The 22,515-nt window shown below is 42.1% G+C and overlaps 1 protein-coding gene across 6 annotated transcripts in view; it reads right to left on the bottom strand.

Moving 5' to 3' along the window:
• Positions 1-22,515, bottom strand: part of ARHGEF7 (Rho guanine nucleotide exchange factor 7) — a 132,984-nt gene that overhangs the window by 63,799 nt on the left and 46,670 nt on the right. For all 6 annotated transcript variants that reach the window (XM_036011465.1, XM_036011466.1, XM_028527058.2 and 3 more), the window contains exons 3-5: positions 12,745-12,829; positions 10,693-10,823; positions 2,890-3,091 (exon numbers count right to left, since the gene is read on the bottom strand). In XM_036011465.1, the coding sequence (XP_035867358.1) occupies positions 2,890-3,091; positions 10,693-10,823; positions 12,745-12,829 (418 nt within the window). The remainder of the gene's footprint in view (positions 1-2,889; positions 3,092-10,692; positions 10,824-12,744; positions 12,830-22,515) is intronic.

Genomic DNA, 22,515 nt, shown 5'->3' with positions numbered 1-22,515 from the left:
GTAAAGAAAAATTAGCATGGTGGATCGCCAATTTGAGCCAATGTTATCCTTTATACCTTAAAAGATAAACAGAAAATGAAAAAAGAAAAATGTCCAAAGTTACCTGAATATGCAAACTGAGGAGCCCATGTGACCCCCACCAAGGGCTCGTGAGCAACAATGCAGTCAGGCACACTTGTTTAAAAAGGTAAAGGGTCTCTTGCACACGCGTGCACGGAGGCCCAGGTAAGATGGAAATTTCAGAGAGAACAAAGTGGTGCAGCCACCATGTGATGGCTGGTTCTTCTTAGGGCCACATCTGTCTCCACCAGCTCTCAGGCCCTACACTCCACTCCAAAAACAGGACCTGAGAGCAAGATGTCCATGCACCACTGCTGGACTTGAAAGGGGAACTGTGTGCTATGAAATCAACTACAGGTGACCCTTGAACAACATGGGTGTGAACTGCACAAATCCACTTTTGTGTGGATTTTTTCAAGAAATACTGTAAACATGTATTGTCTTAATAACAGTCTTTTCTCTGACTTTATTGTAAGAATACAACACATGACACACATAACATGAAAAATATGTGTGAATTGACTGTTTATGTTATCAGTAGAGCTTCTAGCCAAGAGTGGGTTCTCAGCATTAAGTTTGGGGGGTCAAAAGTCACTTGGATTTTTGTCTGAGAAGAGGTTGGTACTGTTTGCCCCCAAACTGTTCAAGAGTGGACTGTACTACCAACTGATGATATTGATGATGTTCAAATCAATTTGAAAATAACTCCCAAAAGTCACCAAAAGAGAACTTCGAGACCCACAATCTCTATCTTTCTAGTCTGACTTACAAAGGTTAAATTTGAAAACTCTTTGAGGAGAAATACATAAAAAGTAAAATTCATTCATTTGTATTCTTACTATCAAACCAGAATTCCCATTTAAATGAGTCATTCTCAATGGAACTCAGAAAAATGCTCAGAAAAATGCTCAGTTAAATGCTGATTTAACTGACATCTGCCCAATTAGCAGGCTCCACTCCTGATATGTACCCATTACCAGCTCTGTGACCTCCTGGATGTGCCCATTATTAGCTCTGACCTCCTGATGTTGTCCTTCATTATACCAGCTCTGTGACCTCCTAATGGTGTAGCCATTACCACTTCTATGACCCCTAAGGTGTGGTCCACTACCAGCTCTGTGACCACCTTATCCTCAACGGTGAAGGGAAAAACCACCTCATCCTTGCCCTCCCTCTACTCCAGCACCCTCCTGGAAAATGCCTAAGTGCTACTCTCGCATCCTCAAAAGAATGAATGACCAGAATCCGAGAGTAGCAGAGAAGCTGCTCTCAGAGCCTGGACTTAGCCTGCCCCAGCCCTCAATCATGAGGGCTAGCACGACTGCCCAGCTGTCCCATGAACTAACCAGGTAACTACTGGTAAGTCCAACCACGTTACAGGCTGAGCCACATTTCCCAACAGCTGTGTCTATGAAACCAAAATGCCATTTCCATTCTGATCAACCTGACACCATTGCCGCACCCTCGGCTGGTTCTACACTTAGATAGATTAAAAGATTATCATTTATTTGTACCATATGCTCTGACTATCCCAGCACTATTTGCCTTCTGGGATTGTGATGAGGGCTGAATCAAGTCACAAATACAAAGCACTTTATGTAATAACCAGAACATAATAAGCAACCACAAAATTTTGGCTATTGTTAATTTTATTATAATAATGAAAAAATACTATTTTCATTATCAACAACCACAGAAAAACAACAACAATGAGCTACTACTCATACCCATTCAGATGGCTATTATAAAAAACAAAACAACAGAAGAAAAGTGTTGGCAAGGATATGGAGAAAACAGAACCAGTATGCATTGCTGGTGGGAATACAAAATGGTTCAGCTGCTGTGGAAATAGCATGGCAGCTCCTCAGAATTTAACACAGAATTACCATGTAAGCTTCAATTCCACTGCTAGGTATATACCCAAGACAACATAAAGCAAGGACTCAGATACCTGCATATCCATGTTCACAGCAACATAATTCATAATAGTAGCCAATAGGTGAAAACAACCCCAATGTCCAGCAACAGATGAAGGGATAAACAAAATGTAGTTATGAAAAAAATACATACATATGGGTCTCTGCCTCTGGTTCACAGCACAGAGAGCTAAACCCTTGTAATTTCCTAGGCAGTAACAGCACTAGGAGCATCTTTTGTTCTATTGAGGTGACTCGGGGTCGACTGCTGGATGGAGACTGATCACCAGAAAGATCCAACCAAGATTACAAGCTTGGAATTTTCAGCCCCACCCTCTACCCTCAGGAAGGGGAGAGGGGCTGGAGATTTGAGTTACTGATAAGTCATGCATATGTGATAAAACCTCCATCAAAACCCCAATATAATACGAGGTTCAGAAAGCTCCCAGGCTGGTGATCATATCTACATGCTGGGAGGGCAGCACACCCCAACTCCATGGGGACAGAAAGTTCTACACTCAGAACCCCCAGGACCTCACTCTATGTACCTCTTAATTTGGTTGTTTATCTGTATCCTTTATTTAATAATAAACCAGTAAATGTAACTAGTGTTTCCCTGAGCTCATAAGCCATTCTAGCAAATTATCAAACCCAAGGAGGGGACCACGGGAACTCTGATTTATTGCAAGTTGATCAGAAGTCAATATATCCCCAATGTGGGGGTAAAGTAAAAAAATCACTTCCATTCAACAACAACAACAAAAAAAAAATAGGAAAGAATATGAATTCCAGTGTCATTTACACAAGTTCAACAGAATAAAAGGACTTAGCATATATTGGGCACATTCATTTCTTTCTGTTACTTCTCACCTAAAGGAAAAGCATCAGTCCATTCTGCCAATACTCCACTTACCACTGGGCTTGATCTCTCGCACATAGTTGCTGGGGAACCATCCAGTCCTGCCGTTGTGTGTGCCTTCCCACCAGCCCCCTTCCTCCACTCGGGTGACATGGATGACATCTCCTTTGGTAAAGGAAAGCTCATCTTCGTTTGTCTGCTGGAAGTTAAACTTTGCTCTCACTACTAGTTGATTGTTGCTATTATCGGTCATGTCCTAAAAAAGGGAGATGGGATGAAAAATTTCATAAAGTATAGTTTTTATCATAAAGTAATCAGATATTTTACTATTATAAATGTAGCACGACAGCCCTAAACAGCAGGGGAAGGTTTAAAGTCAAGAAATTTCCGTTTCCTATCTATCTCCCGCAGTATACCTTGACCACATCATCACCCCATTTCCAGCCCTGGAGGGAACGCTCTTAATGGCTTGAGTGGTCTTATTCCTGCCATTGTTATGTCTACATATACACATTCTCGTGTATATTTTGATGGAGTTATACATCTATACAATTTATAAAAAGTTAATACACTGTAGTCATTTTTCAAGAGTATTTATAATTATTCTTAACTAACTGTGTAATATACTGTATGGCTATGCCATTAATTACTCAAACAATTCTTCATTGGTTAAATAATGTTAAATTCAGGTCAGAGAACATGTATGACATATTTTAAATTTTAATACCTATTTATAAACTACACTCCCAACTACAAACTTACACCAACCTACATTCCAACCAACAGTATCTTAGAATTATTTCTTCAAACATTCACCAATACTAAATATTGTCAAGTATTTTTATCTTTGTGAAACTGATGGGAAGAAATGGTACCTTCTTTTAGTTTGTACTTTTCTCAGAGACCAAGCATATCTGCAGATCTCTGAAATGTGGGAAGAGAAAAGCAGATTGGCCAGAGTTTCTTTTTATCTCTATCTATCTCAGAGTGGGTGCTAGAGGAGCCTGCAACCCAGAAACACCAATAAGAGTAAACAAAAAAGAAAATCCCCAAGAAAACTGTGCCTTCCGGACAGAAGGAGTAGTAGCAAAGGGGTGGCAGGCACTGCCTGTGGTGCAGGCACTCAGCCTGCACCTGGGTGTCCACAGGGACTGAGTAGGACATCCCACACACCACAGAGCACCAGGACTACCTTAGCAGGTGACATTAGCAAGTCAGACAGGGACTCCCAGCCTCCCACCAGGTGGCAGCAGGCTGCTACATGTGCCCACAAGGCACCCTTCCTCACCCCCTTTCCCTTCACTTAAGCCTTAGGGGACAACCCAGTCCCAGAGTTCCGGCACCTTCCACCCAGCCTCAGGAGAGACCAAGGTCCCAAATCTCCCCCACAGCCTCCCAACCCCTACCCCTGCCCAGCAGGAACCCCAGCAACACCAAGAAATGAGCCTGACCAGACACCACTGGAAGGGCTCTGGAACTAAGTTGTCACTGGAACCACAGCCTACCAGCCTAAGCCAGGACCACACACTATACCCAATCAGGGCCACAGACTGCTAAGATACAAAATTTAAGTAGGATCTATCATTTCCTACCTAACACATTCTCCAAGGTCTCCAAGGTACAATCAAAAGCACTCATTATTCCAAAAACCTGGAAAATCACAGCTTGAATGAGAAAGGAAAGACATTGATACCAACAAGATGAAGCAGATGCTGGGATTATCAGAATGGGTTTTCATTATCAGAAGGTTTCAAAAAGCAATTACAAATTCTCTCAAAAGAGAATGAAATAGAAAATCTCAGAAAAGGACAGAACTTATAAAATTTACTAAAACTGACAGAGTGGGGGAAGAAATGATGAGAGCTCCAGAGACTTGTGGGAAATGACAAAGATGCGACACAGGTACCATCCAAGTCTTGGAGGAGAAAGAACAGCATTGAAAAGTGGTGTAAGAAATATGCTTAAAAATGTCCCGTATTTGGCCAAAGACACAAACATACAGATTCAAGAAGCTGAGTGAACCCCAAACAAGACTAAATCCAAACCAAGTGACATCATAATTAAACTTTAGAAAACTAAAAAGAAAGAAAAAATCTTAGTACCAGGATAAAAAAGACATCTGCGGATATGCAAGATCTCACAAACCTTATCTCCCACACACTCTTTCTCAGGAAGTTAGTGAAAGAAGTGCTCCTTCAAATAAGGGGAATTATCCAAGAAAAAAAATGATGACGAAGAGAAAGAGGGAGAGAAAATGACTCAGGACACAAGGAATCGACAGGACGATGAAGAAAATCTCAGAGAGGGTGGCTGGCAACAGCCCGGCTGACAACCAAGAGACTCAAGTGGGCCAGAAGACTTCAAGTTCCTTAGAGAAACGAACGTGAAAAATGTTAACATGTCTGAATGTACAAGAAGAGATTATTTTTTAAAAAAGCAAAAGACGAGGACTATAATCTGCAAAAGGTACACAGAAAACTAAACAAACAGGCGATAATTACTAAATCCAGAAAATGAAACGTTGTTATGAAAGGAAGAACAGTCACTGCACAGACAACGGCTGCGTTATGAGTCTGAGTGCAATAATGCTACACTGAACACCGGCCCAACGTGAGCCACAATGAAGTCCTAAGGAGGAACAGCGGGGAAGCATTTATGCAGGGAAGGGGCCCAAGGGCAGTGGAAGAGCCCTAATTCCCCTCTTCTGCTGTGGGAAATCCACACTGATAACACTTTAAGCTTAAAAAAAAAAAATCAAGCTTAGTATAGGTATTTTATTTAGAGACTCACAGGCTCACCTAAAGAATCAAGGGAAAATACAGAAAGTTGTTGTCTCTTCTGATTTTTTTCATTATCTCAGGTCTTGGAGAATTAATTAATTGCCTGATGCTTTAAACTAGGTATATGTAACAATAAACAAAAAAGATAAAAGCACAAACACAATGTTAATGCAGATCTTCAAGAAGAGGAGCTGATAGAATTCCTGAAGTATTTAATGCTTATTTATCTATTTAAATATTAACAATTTAACTATTATACAATATATTTAACACTATTCATAGCATATTTAATAATTCAAATTAATACATTAAATATTTAATGTGTACTTAATATTTACACTTAGAATACTCAATAAAGAACTGTCTTCGACATTTGGCAAAGAAAGCTCAGGCTGACACTGTCACCGCAAACATAACACTCGCTGGCACGCTTGAATGGTGAGCAATGGGATAAAACTCGCTTGTCCGTGTGACGCTCACACTTGAAAAAATGGCACACGTTGTCCTTGTTCTGGTTCAGTGAAACAGTATCAGACTTACTATGGCTGTATCGGGTTCTCTCTTTCTGCAAACCATTGTCCTTGCTCATCAGTTGACTACTCTGATCTTCATGACATTCTCCTTTCTTGTGGCTTATCATGGCTTTTTCTAAAAGCACACAGCCAATCCTGGTGATAAATTCCCGCAACACGTAACAAACAAACTCGCAGAGCAGGCCCCTAAGGAGATCAAACTGCCCCTGGCATGACCCTACTGCCAGCCGTCCACCTCAGCTCAACAACCAGCACTGAGGCCCTCCTCTCTGCAGACAAGTTTGGCCTGAACCTAAGTCAAGGCATGGTGGTATCTCGTCAGGACCTTATAAACGAGGTAAATTACCTTCTCCCTACACTTATGAATTTTCTACACTCAAGGCACAAGTTAGGCACACACCACTGACACCATCTCTGCTTCAGAAATAGACACCACACTAAGGAAAAAACAGGGAGACGTCTAAGAGGTGGAGGGAAAGACAGAGTATTGGCAGCCAGCCTAGAGTCACTTAAAATTTGATTCTACAAATTTCTACTCCTTCAGCAGGCATTACATTGAAGAATATACAGACTTTCACAACGCTGCTCTAAGGAGTGCTGATTTGAGAGCAAGATGCCAAAGACAGGCTGAAAGGAGGGTGCACTACCAAGAGCTGTACTCCAGTGACTCTGCAACACCAACTTCACACTAACATTACAACTGAGTAAAAAGTGCTCTGGTCATGTCACTAGTATCACTGGAACCTGGGAAGGGTATATTTAATAACTATCTTAAAACTCTGGAATGTTTTCCTTCCCTTTTTTTAAAGTTCTCATGAAACTATATCTTATCATCCATCTGGGCTCAACATGACTGACACTCCACAACAGTCTAAAATGTAGTGAGCTGAGCACAAGAGGCCAGTTAAAAAACGAGTACATGCTGGTGGAATTCCATTTACGTAAAACACAAAACGGGTAAAACCCATCTTTACTATTAGAAATCAGGACAGCAGATGCCCTGGGGAAAGGCAGACACAACAAAGGCAGGTGGTGCCAATCAAGTTCTGTCTCTTGATCTGGGTGCTTACACACAGGAAATGATCAACTTGTGAAAATTAATCAAGCTGTTCAATTAGGATACACAGGCTTTTCTATTTGTATGTTACATGGCAATATCAGCTAGTGATGGAAGTAAAGAGGGAAAAGGTGACCTCCACCTGACCACATTCGTTCTTAATAGCTTCTTTCTGATTGCTATGGTCAAAGCACCACCCATCAGTATCATGCATCTATAACTTAATCAAGTACTTTATTTTATACAATGTTCTGAAATTACCCTAGTAATCCAGAACCAGGATATCCTGGTGAGCTACCTTCACACAAACTCTACCTTCTCCTCCATTCCCTAAAAGTACCTAGAATCTCATTTAAAGAAGAAAAGGTTGTCAAGGAGTGAAAGACCCAACTTCTACTCCAATGGTTAACTATTTCCCAGTCTTGTGATCTTGTGTAAATATCTGAACTTCTCTAAGCTTCAATTTTATCATAATGCATTTATTTCATCAAACACAGAAGTCAGAAAATAGACATGCCCCATGGTTTTATATTCCACGAAACACTGTCAATTATGACATCAACTGTAAGACATGCTACTTTAAGACATGCTACTCTTTTAAAGGTCATAGAACTGATTAAATACAGTACCTTAGAGGGGCACAATATTTGTTTATACTACAGATGAACTAAAAATTTTTTTTTTAAAACATGTAATACATTTTACTGTCTTGCATGCGTCGGAAATACATTTTGTGAACTCAATGACCAGTGCTCGCCCTGGTCCCAAGAGGCAGTGGGGACTACAGGGAGAGAAAATGCTTTAAGAGCTTAAGTCTCATCTCCGGTAAATGAGTAATCACAGGAGCAACAACCCCACTAATACTCTCCCCAAACTCTGAGGAAAACTTCAGGATCCCAAGGTCATACTTATTAAGAGTCAACAGATTAAGACTTGGGGCACAGCAGAAACATGAGAAATCCCAGAAGCATTCAATAAAAGTTATTTAAGAATTTAAAAAAAGGATGAATTCAACCTTAAATACAAGAAAACCAACAACCCAGTAGACAGGCTGGAACTCCCCCATCTCTAATTCAGTTATGGAGTTGTTCTTTCTAGGGGGTAACAGGCACATCATGTAACACAGGGCCAGATGAGGAGCTTATTTTGGCGCAGGGCATTGGAAATTGGGTAAATAGAAATCAGCCCAAGAAAGGAATAATCAGAAAGCAACTGGGAAGTGCTGTAACAAAGTTAAAACTTCCATTTCAATGCAAACAAACACTAGAACTTTTCAAATCTGCCTTCATCATAAGGCAGGAAATCTGTCTGAGAACAGAGAGATGATAAGTTCACAGACACTGAAGCAACATTACGTGAACAACCCGCACCAAGGTGGTGGTTAGGGGAGACATTCTTAAGTAGAGGTGCAAGCAATTACAACAGCATCTTGAAAATACTGATCCTTGCTTTGGAGATGGTAGTGCCCCACAGAATTTCAAAGCTAGGCTTTATTTTAATGAGATCACAAAATGTTCAAGACACTACAAGTCACTTTTTTTAGCTCAACTTTTTTATTATGGAAAATTTCTAACACAAAAGTATGGAATGACAGGTATACTTCCATGTTACTATCACATGGAACACTTTGCCATTCTCATTTCATTATAAATTATTTTTAGTCCAAGAAAATTACCTCAAAGTACTATTAATAACACATACAGAAAAATTTAAGGCAAATAATTATCCTACCCAAGCACAGTAAGAGAAGCCTTGCCATGCTCATTCACAAGCAGATAACTGTGTCTACCAATCACAGACACAAAAGCAGGTGAGATGAGTCTTTTTATTTCTAGTGTAACTTAAAAAATTTCTCTAGCAAATGAAAAATTAATCCTATACTTAGTAACATTCTTTATTACATTTAACTTTATTTTACTTCAGATTATATATTGCTTTGTGGCATTTTGACTAACATCAAGTACAGTACTTAGATTATATATTTGCAATTTAGTTCTTATGTACTCAAAATAAAAGAAAATGAAAACTGCTGTGGGTACATGGGTGAGGACAGCAAAGATTCTTCACCAAAGTTGCTGATTTCCCTTACACTTCATAAACTTAATAAAGCTAATTAAATATTTTAAGTGGTTTGGTATTTTTTTCTCCATTTAGAATCATAGCTCTTCCATCCTCTACAAAATTCCTCTACCATTAAACCTACAGTTCATGGGGTCGCTGTGAGGGTTGAGTTAGTCCAGGTAAAGCACCTAGGACAATGCCTGGCACAGGAGAAAACAACCTCCATTGCACGTGTATTCCACACAGAATCAGAGAAAGGCACTGGACTCTCTAAGAAGAGAGTCAACAATAAACAGCAATCCGCGTCGCTTGAGTTTGGAAGTCCAGGGACAGGTAAAAACTATATTCCTTCTACAGCTTTCAGTTTTTAACACACCTTCATGAACTACACTCAAATTTCTTTCCCTCTACAAAATATACCTTTAACCAAATTAATTTTTATTTCTTTAGGATCACCATTAGCTTACTCAACAATATTTCTTTCTGTAACAACGTTTCTTTCTGTGTTAAAGTAAACAGAAAGCTTTGGTCCCCTAAAAACTAGAAGAATCAGCCACTCTTCAGACTCAGATTGCAAGATAATTTGTTTCTAACATAAAATAATTTACTAAAATATTGCAGGAAACAAAGTCACATTACTTGCTAATCAAACTAAGTGCCAATTACCCACTGGCTCAAAGGAGGGTTCAGCGAGTTTTCACAATGACAACAGGGACCAGTCTCATCCTGCTCAGCTGATGTGGTGGCCTCTGTCCACACTTTCTCCATTCAGTACTATATTTAATCCTTTCCCAGTTTCTCGGTAACAATTTCACTGTTAATCCTGTGTTCTTCGCTCAGAGCCTATATCCTGATGATCTGTAAATGGATTTTTCTTCACTTTCCAGGATGTCTGTTAGTCTAAGTTTCTTACCCATCTCACAACCAGCCATTACAAGGGAGGCCCTCCTTCATATACTGCATCCTCACTCAGTAAAACACTCTAAGTCACGCCTTTATTAAAGGAAAAACCTCCCTTAGGTCTTTTCAGCTTTCAGCCACTTATTCTTTATACAGCTAAGTACTTTTACAGATATATGTATCTTATTCCTCCAGTTCTATATATACATACTGGATGAGAAAAGACTACGCAAGTGGCCAGAGAAATGTTTTAAAGCACACATCTCTCTAGATTAAACTGATTTTCCATCTTAAAATATAATGCCGAAATTACACAAGTTTCTCAAAAGCAGTCATTAAGCAACACATCGGGATAATTCGGTGATGAACTAACACCAAACCCAAGTAAAGGAAAAATGGGGTAAGGTCAAACCGCTCTTCACTCTGCGACTCTGTTACCAGAGACATATGCATCATTCCAGATACACCTACACACACTCACTTTCTAACATAGTCCAGTGTTAATAACCACCTCCCTCAAACTTACCAAACTTCGATACTGGCCCTGGAACAACTTTGAAGTCCGACTGTGGGAAGGCTGGGATCCCAGGGAGTCAAAGGACTTTGTCCGATGAGACGAGGGCCGGGCACACACAGAGTCACTTCCCAGTCCAATGTCTGAAAAGGTCATGAAAGGAGAAAAGAGTGAGCTGAGACGGCTGACACCATGCACCCTCGCTGCACACCAGACTCTAAACTGGGGCAGCCCCCAAGGGACGCACCGCAGACCACAACAAAGCAGGCCATTTATATGCAGTAAACAAAGCGCAGATTCTGTCTTCTACAGAAATGACTTGCACACTCATTCCCCAATCACCTTTCCAGAAATTAACTGCAGATAACTATTACTTCTTTTCTCATATAGTTTTCAATTTTGTGAAACGTTCTGTAACTTGTTTTTAATACTTTCCCTTCATCTGGAAAAAATAAACCTCTCAAATTCAATTACTTAGCAGAGCACCACCCAGAACTCATTCCCAATACTTCACCACCATCACCCACTTCTCCAGGATCACTCTTCTCATAGTAAGCAGCACGAATTATTTGGCAACAAAAGAAAAAGACTTACTTAAACCTAACAGAAAATCCCCTTGTATTTTTCAGACAGAGCCTTCTGAGGATCGTGTTGTCAAAAGGAAGGCAGCCCATGCTTTACTCACCTCACGAAGTTGGTGAAAGGATCATAGTAAATGGCTAGCTATTAAAGGGCTTCGTTCTCTCCCTAGAGTCTCTTCATGATTAGCCACTCCACTTAAGCCAACCAATAAGTAAACGTTAGCAACCCACTTCTCCGAAGCGATTGGATTTTTTTAAAAAGGAGGCCATGGATAGTTTCTAAGGAAACCACTGTTCTGAGATACATGTGCCTAGCAATTTCCTAAACCTACATGGGGAGCCTTCTGCAAAAACAGCCTTAAACTGATGGTCTCCGGGTCTATTTTCCTGGCAGATGTTTGGATTGGCTTATATAGCGTCTTACAAAATTTTTGAATTAGTTGTCAACAACTCCAAGTCTGATGATATCACAGGGAAACACAAATCTTCAGTTGTTCTTGAAGCACAGGCAGCCCCCGGACAGCCATTCCAGCAAAAAGTGCTGTGAGGAGGGGCACCAGAGCGGTTCCCGAGCGCAGAGGCCCTCCGAACCAGGGTTGTAGCCCGATGCGTTCTGACTCAGCTCTTCCCAGCCACAATGAGGTGAGTACACCCCATGTGAAGCACCAGGACCAAAGGGGAAGAAACCGTGACAAAATAAACTTAAGAGGTCTCTGATCAAGAGACATATCAAAATCTAATTTTCTCCCAGAAATCTGAAACTAAAGTCTATAAATGGGAAAATAAAAATGACTTTAAAACAAAAGAGCCACTAAGTCCTTCTTTCAGATGCACAAGATAGAACTTCTCAGAGTTCATGGGACAGGCACAGAGCCTCCCTCAGAGGAATTTGCATAGAAGCTCTCATTGTTCTCACTTGGGTCTGGAGCCCAGAGGGGCATACTGCGTCCCTACCTCCACTCGCCCTTCTCCATGAGATATGACTGGGGCTCAGAACACGGTAAACCAAGTACCCTGAGCACGCACTCTCCCAGCCCTTAGGAAACCTGGCCCAGGTGTTTACTTTAGAGGCCAATTCACTGGCTCTCCACTGTCATGATCACACCTCAAAAAGAGTCACCAGATCTGCTAAAAATGTGAGTTTTAAACAGCATAATAAAAATTCAGAGAAAGGTGCTTCTAACTCCAAGACAACCCATGAGTGCAGCCATATGAATGAGACGTTTCTTCTCTGCTCTATTTTCAGGTAGTAATTGTTCTGCCCACAGAAAGGAAAACATCTGATAGCCACCTGAGGACCTAAAAATGAAGATTCTATTCTAGTAAGAAAGAAAAGAATCACAGCAAAAGTGACAACTAAAAATTTAATGCAATAAAAGCTTATTTTTTGATTTTGATAATGTTCATTTTGTCCCGCTAAAAGCAAAAGTTTTTACCCTTTTGTCTTCACACCCCCTCAATTCAAATTAATAAAACGTCTTACCTGCTGTTACTTTATTTAGAGTCACTAAGGAACTGAGGACCTTGTTAAAATTCTGCCCCTGATACAAATCATTTGCATCAAATGTCTGAAAGGAAAAAAATAAACAAAATTAATACAGTCATGTGTTGGGTACAGGATAAACAAAGTTCTTGCAACAATGACAGAACCACACATAGGATTTCCAGATGAAATCCTGAAAATGCAGCACAACCTGAAAAAGCAGGACCAGTGAGCTCAGCCTCTAGTCTGAGGGTGGGAGATCCAACAGAATTCCCTTCAGTGTACCTTAATCCTGGGCCTGAGACCAACCAACTCCCCACCTTCCTTCATAACCTGGATTGGGGTTCCTTCCCAAATGAGGGAGACAACTCTGCCAGCACTCAGGGAATGCTGGAGTGGTTTCCCAATCCTTCTCTCCTTAGATTAAGGCAGAGGCTGCAAGACAGGCATACTCCAGACTTCCTCTCCTTGTCAGTCAATTCCAAAGCTAACAGTGGCAAAAGAGAAACACGGGCATCAGAGTGGATGTGAGTAAAATGAGGGGAAGACAAAAACTGCAGATTCCAGAACCAGGACAGGTATGGGGGGAAAGGGAGTCCTTGACCCTCAGGGCAGAGGGCTGAAACCAGACCAGTCATGTCTAACCTGAGAATCCTCCAATCTGGATGGCCGACAAGGGGAAGGACGAGTCAGCCCCACTGTGAGCGTGCAAGCACATGCAAGCATGTAAGCAGGCACACACACACAGGAGGTGAAAAATAAGGCACAAAAAGTAGCTTGTTCAGAAGCCTTACAGCTAGTCTACGATGTGTATGTACACACACAAACACAAATCATTCCCAAATACTATCTGAAGACTACACACAGCTTTTTATCACCAAATAACCCTGATAAAAAAAATATTCAATAGTCAAATCCACAACCCTGCCAGAAAAATTATGAAAAAAAACTTCTTTCAAAGATGCAAATAATAGAAAGACACAGTATTTAGATACAAAATGTAAATCATGTTAACATACTAGAAGTTTCTCTCAGTGGGACAGAAATGAACAAACATGACTAGACAGCTAGGAATGAACCATCAGCAAAGGAAGGCCCTGGCTTCCTCTCCCCATTGACTGCCGCCTCCTTCCCCATCTGGTCAGTTCCTCTATTGCACAGGGCCTGCCAGAACCACCCCCACCCCCTTCCAGCCTCCCGACTCCCATCCCCTCTCCTGGCTAACTCTTACTCATCTGACTTTTTCCCAGCCTCATTTCCTTCACCAAGACTCAGTGAGGTCCCCTCACCAGGCTCCACCAGCACATTCATCACAAAGACAACTTTATGTCCCATGTGTGCATGCCACCCTAGACTGTAAAATCTACAAAAGCAATTTTACAGCACCCAACATCTAGCAAAATGGCCAGCACAAAGTGAAAACTGAAATGTTTGCTGAATAAATGTACCAAGCCATCCACCCATCCACCATTCACAATGAAGAGCAGCTAAGAAGAGCCGTTCCAAATCTAATTATTGTTCTCTTCCTCAAAAAACCATCTTCAATTAATGATCTTCTGCTTTTAATTTCTGAAGTGAGTAAAAAGTATCATGAGGTATGTTTAAACATGAACCAAAAAAGGGGGGGAAAAAATCTGGAAGTTGAAACTCTTGCAAGAAAGGCCATCAAATCACTGAGTCAAGAAGAGCTGAAACCACAACTCTCTTTTTCTAAAAGCTGTGGCTCCATTTACTTTTTTTCTAAAAACTTAACAGAGCCACAGACTTAAAAGATGTGAATACACCTAAACATTCTGTATACAATTACTGATATCATCTCATACAGTTGAAGTACAAAATAAAGCTAATTTCATGATGCCAGAACCTTCCTGTAAAAAGAGGTAGCCCTCACAACAGTCTTAAAAATCATAATATACAGTTCAATTCATTTATTCTAATATCTATTTTGTAGTAAGTTGCAAGTCAAATGAGAGCACTATCTAGGTGACATATCCACCTACATTTTAATGAGGTTTTTAAAAAATAATTAAAATTATTAACCTCTGTAGCACTCAGTTTCCTTATACGTAAAACATGGAAGTTCCCATACTTGTAAAATTCTAGAGTAGCTAATCTGCATGTCTTTCGGCTCTAAAGTTATAATTCTAGAGCCCAGAAAATTAAAACTGTGGTATTCCACAAAAAGAAATATACATAAAATATCTACTAACCTTCATTGTGTGAGACAGCGAGTCAAAAACCCCAGAAAAACAGGATGTTGAAAACTGAAGTTTCCTGTTATTCCAGAACTATATATCTTTCTTACTTGGGTACCAGGAAGCGTCTGGTTGGCTAAAACTGCACACCAATGGGGTTCAATGTGACATCAGAATTTAAGTGAATTCACATACATCCCACATTTCTTAACAGGAAACTACACAATGACATGAGACAAATGCTTGCCTCTAAGAGGAAAAAAAAAAAAGCATATTCTGAGTCAATAAAAAGTTTTGACTAAAGTGCTTCTCCAGACAAAGATAACAGGCTATTTCCTGAAATAGGAATCTATTCAACAAAAAGCAAGACCAGAAAAATCTTAGGGAACTGAGAAAGTTTGTACTATGAGAACAAAACAGAAGTCTCATTAGAACTTTTATAGACTATCTCTGCAAAAATAAGTCAGCCTGTGTATGAGAGTCATCAGGGCATTTAGCACCCTCAACTGTCCCCTGGATCACTCGGTGCTTAAGGAGATGAAAGCCCTGGAAGCCTGGCCCACCTTATGACCTAACAACCACTGATGCTCTAAGAGCAGTCCGCTCTCACCCCTGGCCAGAGTATGGAGCAAGCAGGAAGGAAGGAAACAGAGAGGTCCCTTTTCTTCAGGTGGTATTGGGAGACTGATTATCAGGAGGGGCTGCACATTAGGATCTCCTAGAACTTTACAAAACCCAGATTACTTTACAAAACCAAGCCACATCTCAAATCAATTTAATTAGAATCTCTATGAGGGGATCCAGAATCGACACATCAACACATTAACGCTCTCCAGGTGATTCTGAGCGACCAAGGGTGAAAACACCTCCCTGGAGACATAAGGAAAGTGTCCTGAATCCTCTCCCTAGGCAGGCTCCCTCTCACACCCACCCCTTATAAGTACAGTAAGAAGAAAACACTCAGTACCCATAAGTGTCAGAATCTATTCAGCTGGAATTATCAAAAACTCACCTTTGCTTTGACATTTAAGTGAATTAAATATGCAGAGTAGTCCAATATTCTCAACAAATTATCCTACCAGTATTCCATCAAAAAACTCATAATATTGAATAGAGTTTAAATATTTTACTTTTAATAGAAACAATACTATATAATGAAATACAATTACAAACCATATAGAAGCCAGGATAGAAGGGGCCCAGAGTATTAAATGTAGGACACAAAACACGTTCTAAGAATTCTCTCTAGTCTCTCATGGGGGGAGAGAGGTAGGGCTGAATTAATGTTACAAGGCATGCAGTGAGAATGAAGCAATACTGTTCCGAAGACTGATAACCCTTCTGAACTGGAAGACTGCCCCCTGCTGGCTATTTTCTGAATAACAAAATAACTACCAAAAAGCTTCCTCAGTTACCTAGGTGCTCAAGAACACTGTCATTATCCTCCTGAGAAGGAGCCACAAGCCTCCACACTCTTCGCTGCACACACCAAAAGCACACACTACTTCCATAGCACACTCCACACAATGCACGCAGAACACATACATTCACTTTTGTAGCACAGCAAACACTGCCCACTGCTTCTGCAGCACACATCACAGCATGCACTGCACACACTATACCAAGCACGCTGCTTCTGCAGCACACTGCACACACTGCACACACAGCACATGGGTGTGCTTTTGTAGCACAGCAAACACTGCACACTGCACATGCACACTGCTTCTGCAGCACACACCACAGCATGTGCTGCACACACTATACATATGCACACTGCTTCTACAACACACTCCACACACTGTACACGCAGCACATGCACGTGCTTTTATAGCACAGCAAACACTGCACACATACCACATGCACACTCCTTCTGTGGCACACACCATACTGCACAGCACACACGCTCTCTGATGTCCACCTCCACTAATGTACATCAGCAAGATTCCAGCTTATACTCCAACAGGAGATCACCTCACTCCATATAAAAGTTGCTACGGTTCCCATCCAGAGTACCCACCCAAGCTGCTGCTCCTGACACAGACACCAGCCCCCACACTCAACTTTCAGTCTCAACAACATGGACTCTTTCGCCACCCCAAGACTCATGAAGGGAAATACAGAAAGACACCAGCATGAAAGAGGATGTCCCCACCAGTCAGCACCCTGGGTCTGGCTCAACATTGTGGCTGTGATAAGTTGTGCCTGCTGCCCAACACCAAAATAGTGGCCCCATTTGGGAACACTTCTGTAGAACTGTCACTCCCTGCCTGACACTGAATCATCCAAACCCTTTTCCACTAACTCTCAGAGTGCAAATCATGGGTGACCTCCCCTGAGCCCATTTTTAAACATAGTATGAACAATGCAAAATCACACAATCCATGCAGCACTGTCAACAAAGGTGGGGGTGTCAGGCAAAGGTTTTGGCTTTCGTTACCAACCAAAAAAAAAAGCAGGAAATGAACTACATTTAAGGGAAAAGTTCTGCAATCCAGGTTGATGGAAGTGTATTCCACAAATAACAATTACAGGCAGAGATTTGTTAAAAGAAACATGCAAGTACAGACATGGCAGAATCATCCCAAAACCCACAACTTCCTTCATCAGGAAAAAGCACCAAATACCAAAAAGCTTCTAGCCAAGAATGTATCATTCTCCTTGAATCAAAGCAGGGGGCTGCTATAATCTTCTAAGATCATCAGCATAAATACTCTTTTCTTCTTCAGAGGCATGGCTAACTTCCCCAGGCAGGCAGGAAGCACAGGCAGTCACTACAGTCCCTGCCTGCAAAACTAAACTTACTGCCCAAAAAATGTCTTCGAGACAAAAAGCAAGGAGAAGCTCTTAGGTGTGGCCTCTTTTTTCTCGTTTCTCTCACAAGCACATACATCCTATTCCTCTTTTGGAGGAAAAGCCAGTACCATATAATCCAGAGGGTTACAATTATCTACATAAACAAAAACAAGCTGATCACAAACCCAGCTGATACCAAACCTAATAATGAAGACTCCAGGCTGGTTTTTTCCAACATGGGCTAGTCCTGGATATTATCTTACACAAGGCACAATTTGAAGAGAAACTTGGAGGAATATTAAAAGGACCACAAGAGAGCTCTGAATGTAACAAAAAGCAGTCCAGCTGCCTACCTCTACAAAAGCCAATACTTGGGAAGCAGGTTTATTTTCAGGTGCCAGCCATCTAGAAGATGGGGGACTCACGTCTCAAAGCCCATCTCCTGGAAGATAGTGGAGTCATGTCTCAAAGCCCATCTCCCCCTCTCAGCGGAGGCAGAGGTGTTTATAAGGAGGGAGAGGGGAACCGAAGAGATCAAGGGAGGGGGTTGCAAAGTTTTCTACGTGCAGATGAGCACAGTGCATTCCTATAAGGCAAACGACAGTGCAGTGTGCATCATCCCGGTTAGTCATCCTGGCTCTGTATCACCCCGGCTCCATGGTCGAAGGTCAGCAAATCTCCAGGAGCTGGGATGCCTGAGGGTCGGAGTCTATTTTTTGACTTAGTTCCTAGGATTCTTACATAAACATGTTGCTCATCTACAAAGTCAGCACTTATAAAAACAATGTCAAAAGAATGGTGGGATGGGCTATACTTTCCCACCATTACAATTTTCCACTGTTACATGAACACAGGAACAGTGCAGAGAAGACAAAAAGTCAAAACTAAAAGGACAACAAGCCAACTGGACGTGGTGGTCACTGCAGGACACCCTGGACTCACCAGACACACTGAGTCACTTTGAGAGAATGAGAGCTCTATGAGAAAATAGTCCAAGACACTGGCATAAACCAGGCCACCCCAGACACATCAGGTTCTGTGGCCTCCAGAAACCTGATTTTCCAATCCAAGCCCAAAAGAAGGGCGGGAAGGGATGACAAGTAAGCACAAGTCTTCCGAGGGCCAACCTCCCTCTCAGCACCGGCCCCCGTGGACAGGTCACTGCACGCCTGGTGAGCGAAAGGAACACAACTAGCTGGCCTTCCCAAGGCACCCCTGACACCGTGTACTTTTTAAAGAATTATCACGGACTTCGAGCAAGGGAGAACCAGGGTCAAGAGACCTAGAAGAAGGAAAAACATAAGGTGTGGGAAATTCAGAAGATGGCTTTCCTGACAAGGGCGAAGCAGAAAACAAACAAACAAACAAAAAAAAAACGGGGAAAAATGAGTTACAACTCCACACAAGGTAAGGTATTCATTCCTCTGTTACAGAGCGGCATCCCCTACGACTGGGTTCCAGAGAAGAAAAGAGTCCAGGCTCAGGATGACTGGAGAGGGACAAGAGAAACTGCTGCTGGGCCTGGAAAGATGAGGACGACACCAGGTTTGTGTTAGCACTCTCCCAGAGAGGACACTTCTGAAGGCCTGACGGCATCCTCTTCCCACCTAGCAGCGGGCAAGAGAGATGCTTACCGAAGCTGTGGCCTGCCTCAGAAGAGACTGGGGGCTGCTGCGGGCCCCAGCTCACTGTCAGTGTGCCAGGGGCCACAATTCCACGAGGAAAGAAAGCACTTGCTGTAAGATGTCAGAAAAGGCTTCTAAAAGGAGTTAACAACTCTGTGTGGCCTTAGCAGATGTGCAGACCTCAGCTACAGACAAGCGGCAGAAAGAGAAGTCACACCATCCATTATCAGAAGGACACCATCTGCCCTGAGAGGCTCTCGCCCCTACCCAGTGCTCCTCCCTAATCTGTCCAGCAGTGGCCCAGAGTAACTGGCCCCTCAGAGCACCCTGCAACCTGACCACTACTCCACCATAAACGCTGTCAGTGACATGTCGCTAAAAGGGCTAAAACTGACCACCAAACATTTGGCAATCTGGCTCAGCCTTAATTTTTGCTAGTCCTCTAAAAATATCCTATTTTGACATACTCCTTATTTATATGGTCACATCTAATATCAAGTCTGGTTCCTAAGCACACACCTAAAATAAGGACAGCTCACCTACACACAAGCAAAATGAAGTGGTGTCACACACGTTAACCAGCTGTCACGAGTGCCCATCTGGCAAGCTGGGTGACGCGCTATGTGCTAGCTGGGTGATGCGCTATGTGCTTTTGTGAGAACTCTCACATGGAGGAATGTTTAGCCAGGTAGAAGATAACTTGGATTTAGGAGAAATTTGTTGAAAAATACAGGTTTCAAGGGCACAAGTTATGAGAACTGATGCTGATCCGATCTAGAATTTTTGCATTCATCACACTACTTTCAGCCTCCTCTGTCTCTAACTCGAGGAACTGCAGCTCCCTGTGTCACTGCTGTCTTCCCTTCACACTCCCGTCCCCCGGAAGAGAGTTGTGCACCTTCACCAACCACCATGGCTCCCCATGGGCTCCAGCCAAGGAGATGTGAGTGCACATGACATGCACCAGCTATGAGCAGGATGAAGCACACAGGCTCCATGCAAAAGTGTTTGGAGCCTTTGGGTGTGTCTATCAATCTCTCTGTTCTTTTCCTTTAAATGACCGGCACACCACAGTTAGTGAGAGAAAAGTCATCAGTGCCACCCAGGGAAGGGAGCCACAGCCCTGCCTGCAGCAGGGAGGAATATCCAAAAATGTGATGACAGCGCTTGAAAACCACCAGCATGCCTACCCACTATAGGACTTCTACCTTCCCATGGCATGCTTTTCTCTTTAAATTGAGATACCACCCCTTCTAATTAGATGAATCAGATGATCAAATCCATTCTGTAGAGTGACAATACACCTGGCAAAGAAGTGGAACAGGGCTCCCTAAGGTACCTGGAAGGCACCTCAATCACTGAGTTTGCCTCAAACTGGCTTCACCTGTATCTTAATGGGACCTGCAAGGCTCCTCATTATCACTGAGTTTGCCTCACTTTGGCTTCCAAATTCACAGATGGTATTAGAAGTTAAAAGTATCTTCCCCATAAAAATAGGAAAAATAAAACTTTACATCAAAAAATACTGTGTTATACATCATATTAAGAATATCTTGTTAGCCAGGAATCGTTTGACTGCAAGTGAAACCCAACTCAAATTGGCTTAAACCAACAAAAAATTATCGGTGCACATAACAAGTCAAGAATGGCAACAGCCACATTACAAAAAAGGAAAGCTTAGGGCCATCTCTTCAGTCTGCTTTCCTCAGTGTGGGCTGCAGTTTCAGGAACGTTTTTTGTAAGGCACCACCACTGCCAGTAGCCCCAGACAGCCAGCCAGTCCACAACCTCAGCAGCACCTGGCTGTACCTGCCTGACTCCAACTGCACAGCCACTGAGGCCGAGCATCAAGTAAAGCTGTGCGAGGCGATAACGTGCAGAGCCTCCGAGCAAACCTGCACGCGTGCGTGACTCACAGTGCAAGAGGATAAGGCGGCCCCTACAGCACCAGGACCAGCCAGATGCAGACCAACGGGATCAATACACAATAACAACGGGCATTATCACAACTGCTTTCTCACACGCCCTCCCTCAGAGTCTCATCAATAATCACAGCAACCCAGACATCACCAACCAAAACAGACCCTGACCCACCTGGCCATACCGACAATGAAAGCAACAGTACATGACCCTTACCTAAATGATGTCTCTGGCTGGTAACACCCATTGGTATACCCAAAAAGAAAATACCAAAGAATGTGGGGAGAAAAAAGCCTTCTCTCCACCATCTCTGTCCTGATGGAACGACCCCTACATCGAAAGGCCAACTAAGTGCTGGCTCAATCATGCAGCTAATATTCCAAATGGCAAGAATCAGGTCAGCTCTCACAATGAGTTTATGAGGAAGCTATTCTTGACAAAAGAAATTGTTACTTTTGGCACAGTTCTAGAGTGTGGTTCGTGAAGTTTAAAAATATAATTCTGTCCTATCACACTGTCAAATGGAATTTGTGATTTTAGATCAAGATGAGTAAAAATGAATCTTAAATAAGTTGTGCTATTTAAGTTTAATGCACATGGTCCCTATTGTTGGGATATGTGAAAAACAGAGATCTAGCAGTGAATTTTCGCTTTCTTGGCTTCTGTAGGTTTTGTACTTAATTCCGCCTACTTCCACACTCCAGGGATAAAATTAAAGTTTCATGATAGATTCTATCAATACATACAACACTTGTACCCAACATGCCTCCAATTTCTTTCAGTTTAGAATGAGAATTAGCCTGGCTGGTATGGCTCAGTGGATTGGGTGCTGGCCTGCAAACCAAAGGGTCACAGGTTCGATTCCCAGTCAGGGCACATGCCTGGGTTGCAAGCCAGATCCCCAGTAGGGGGCATGCAAGAGGCAACCACACACTGATGTTTCTCTCCCTCTCTTTCTCCTTCCCTTCCCCTCCCTCTAAAAATAAATAAAATCTTTAAATAAAAGGAGTATTTCTTAAATGAGAATTAAATCATATTCCATTTTATGGATTCTACTATATCAATACCCAAAACACAAGGGCGGGACCACCTACAAAACAAATAGCAGCCAAATATTTAAGATACATTTTCCAAGAAGTACTGGGGGAGGGGAGAAGACAAAGTTCTGAGAAGAAAGCCAAGATAACTGAGCAATGAAAGCATTTAAGTGTGGGTCACAAACAGAAATCACCAGAGGC

This window comes from Phyllostomus discolor, chromosome 11 (assembly GCF_004126475.2).
Source record: "Phyllostomus discolor isolate MPI-MPIP mPhyDis1 chromosome 11, mPhyDis1.pri.v3, whole genome shotgun sequence".
NCBI lineage: Eukaryota > Metazoa > Chordata > Mammalia > Chiroptera > Phyllostomidae > Phyllostomus > Phyllostomus discolor.
Note: the sequence above shows the minus strand (reverse complement) of the source record. Positions and strands in the feature narration are given on the sequence as shown.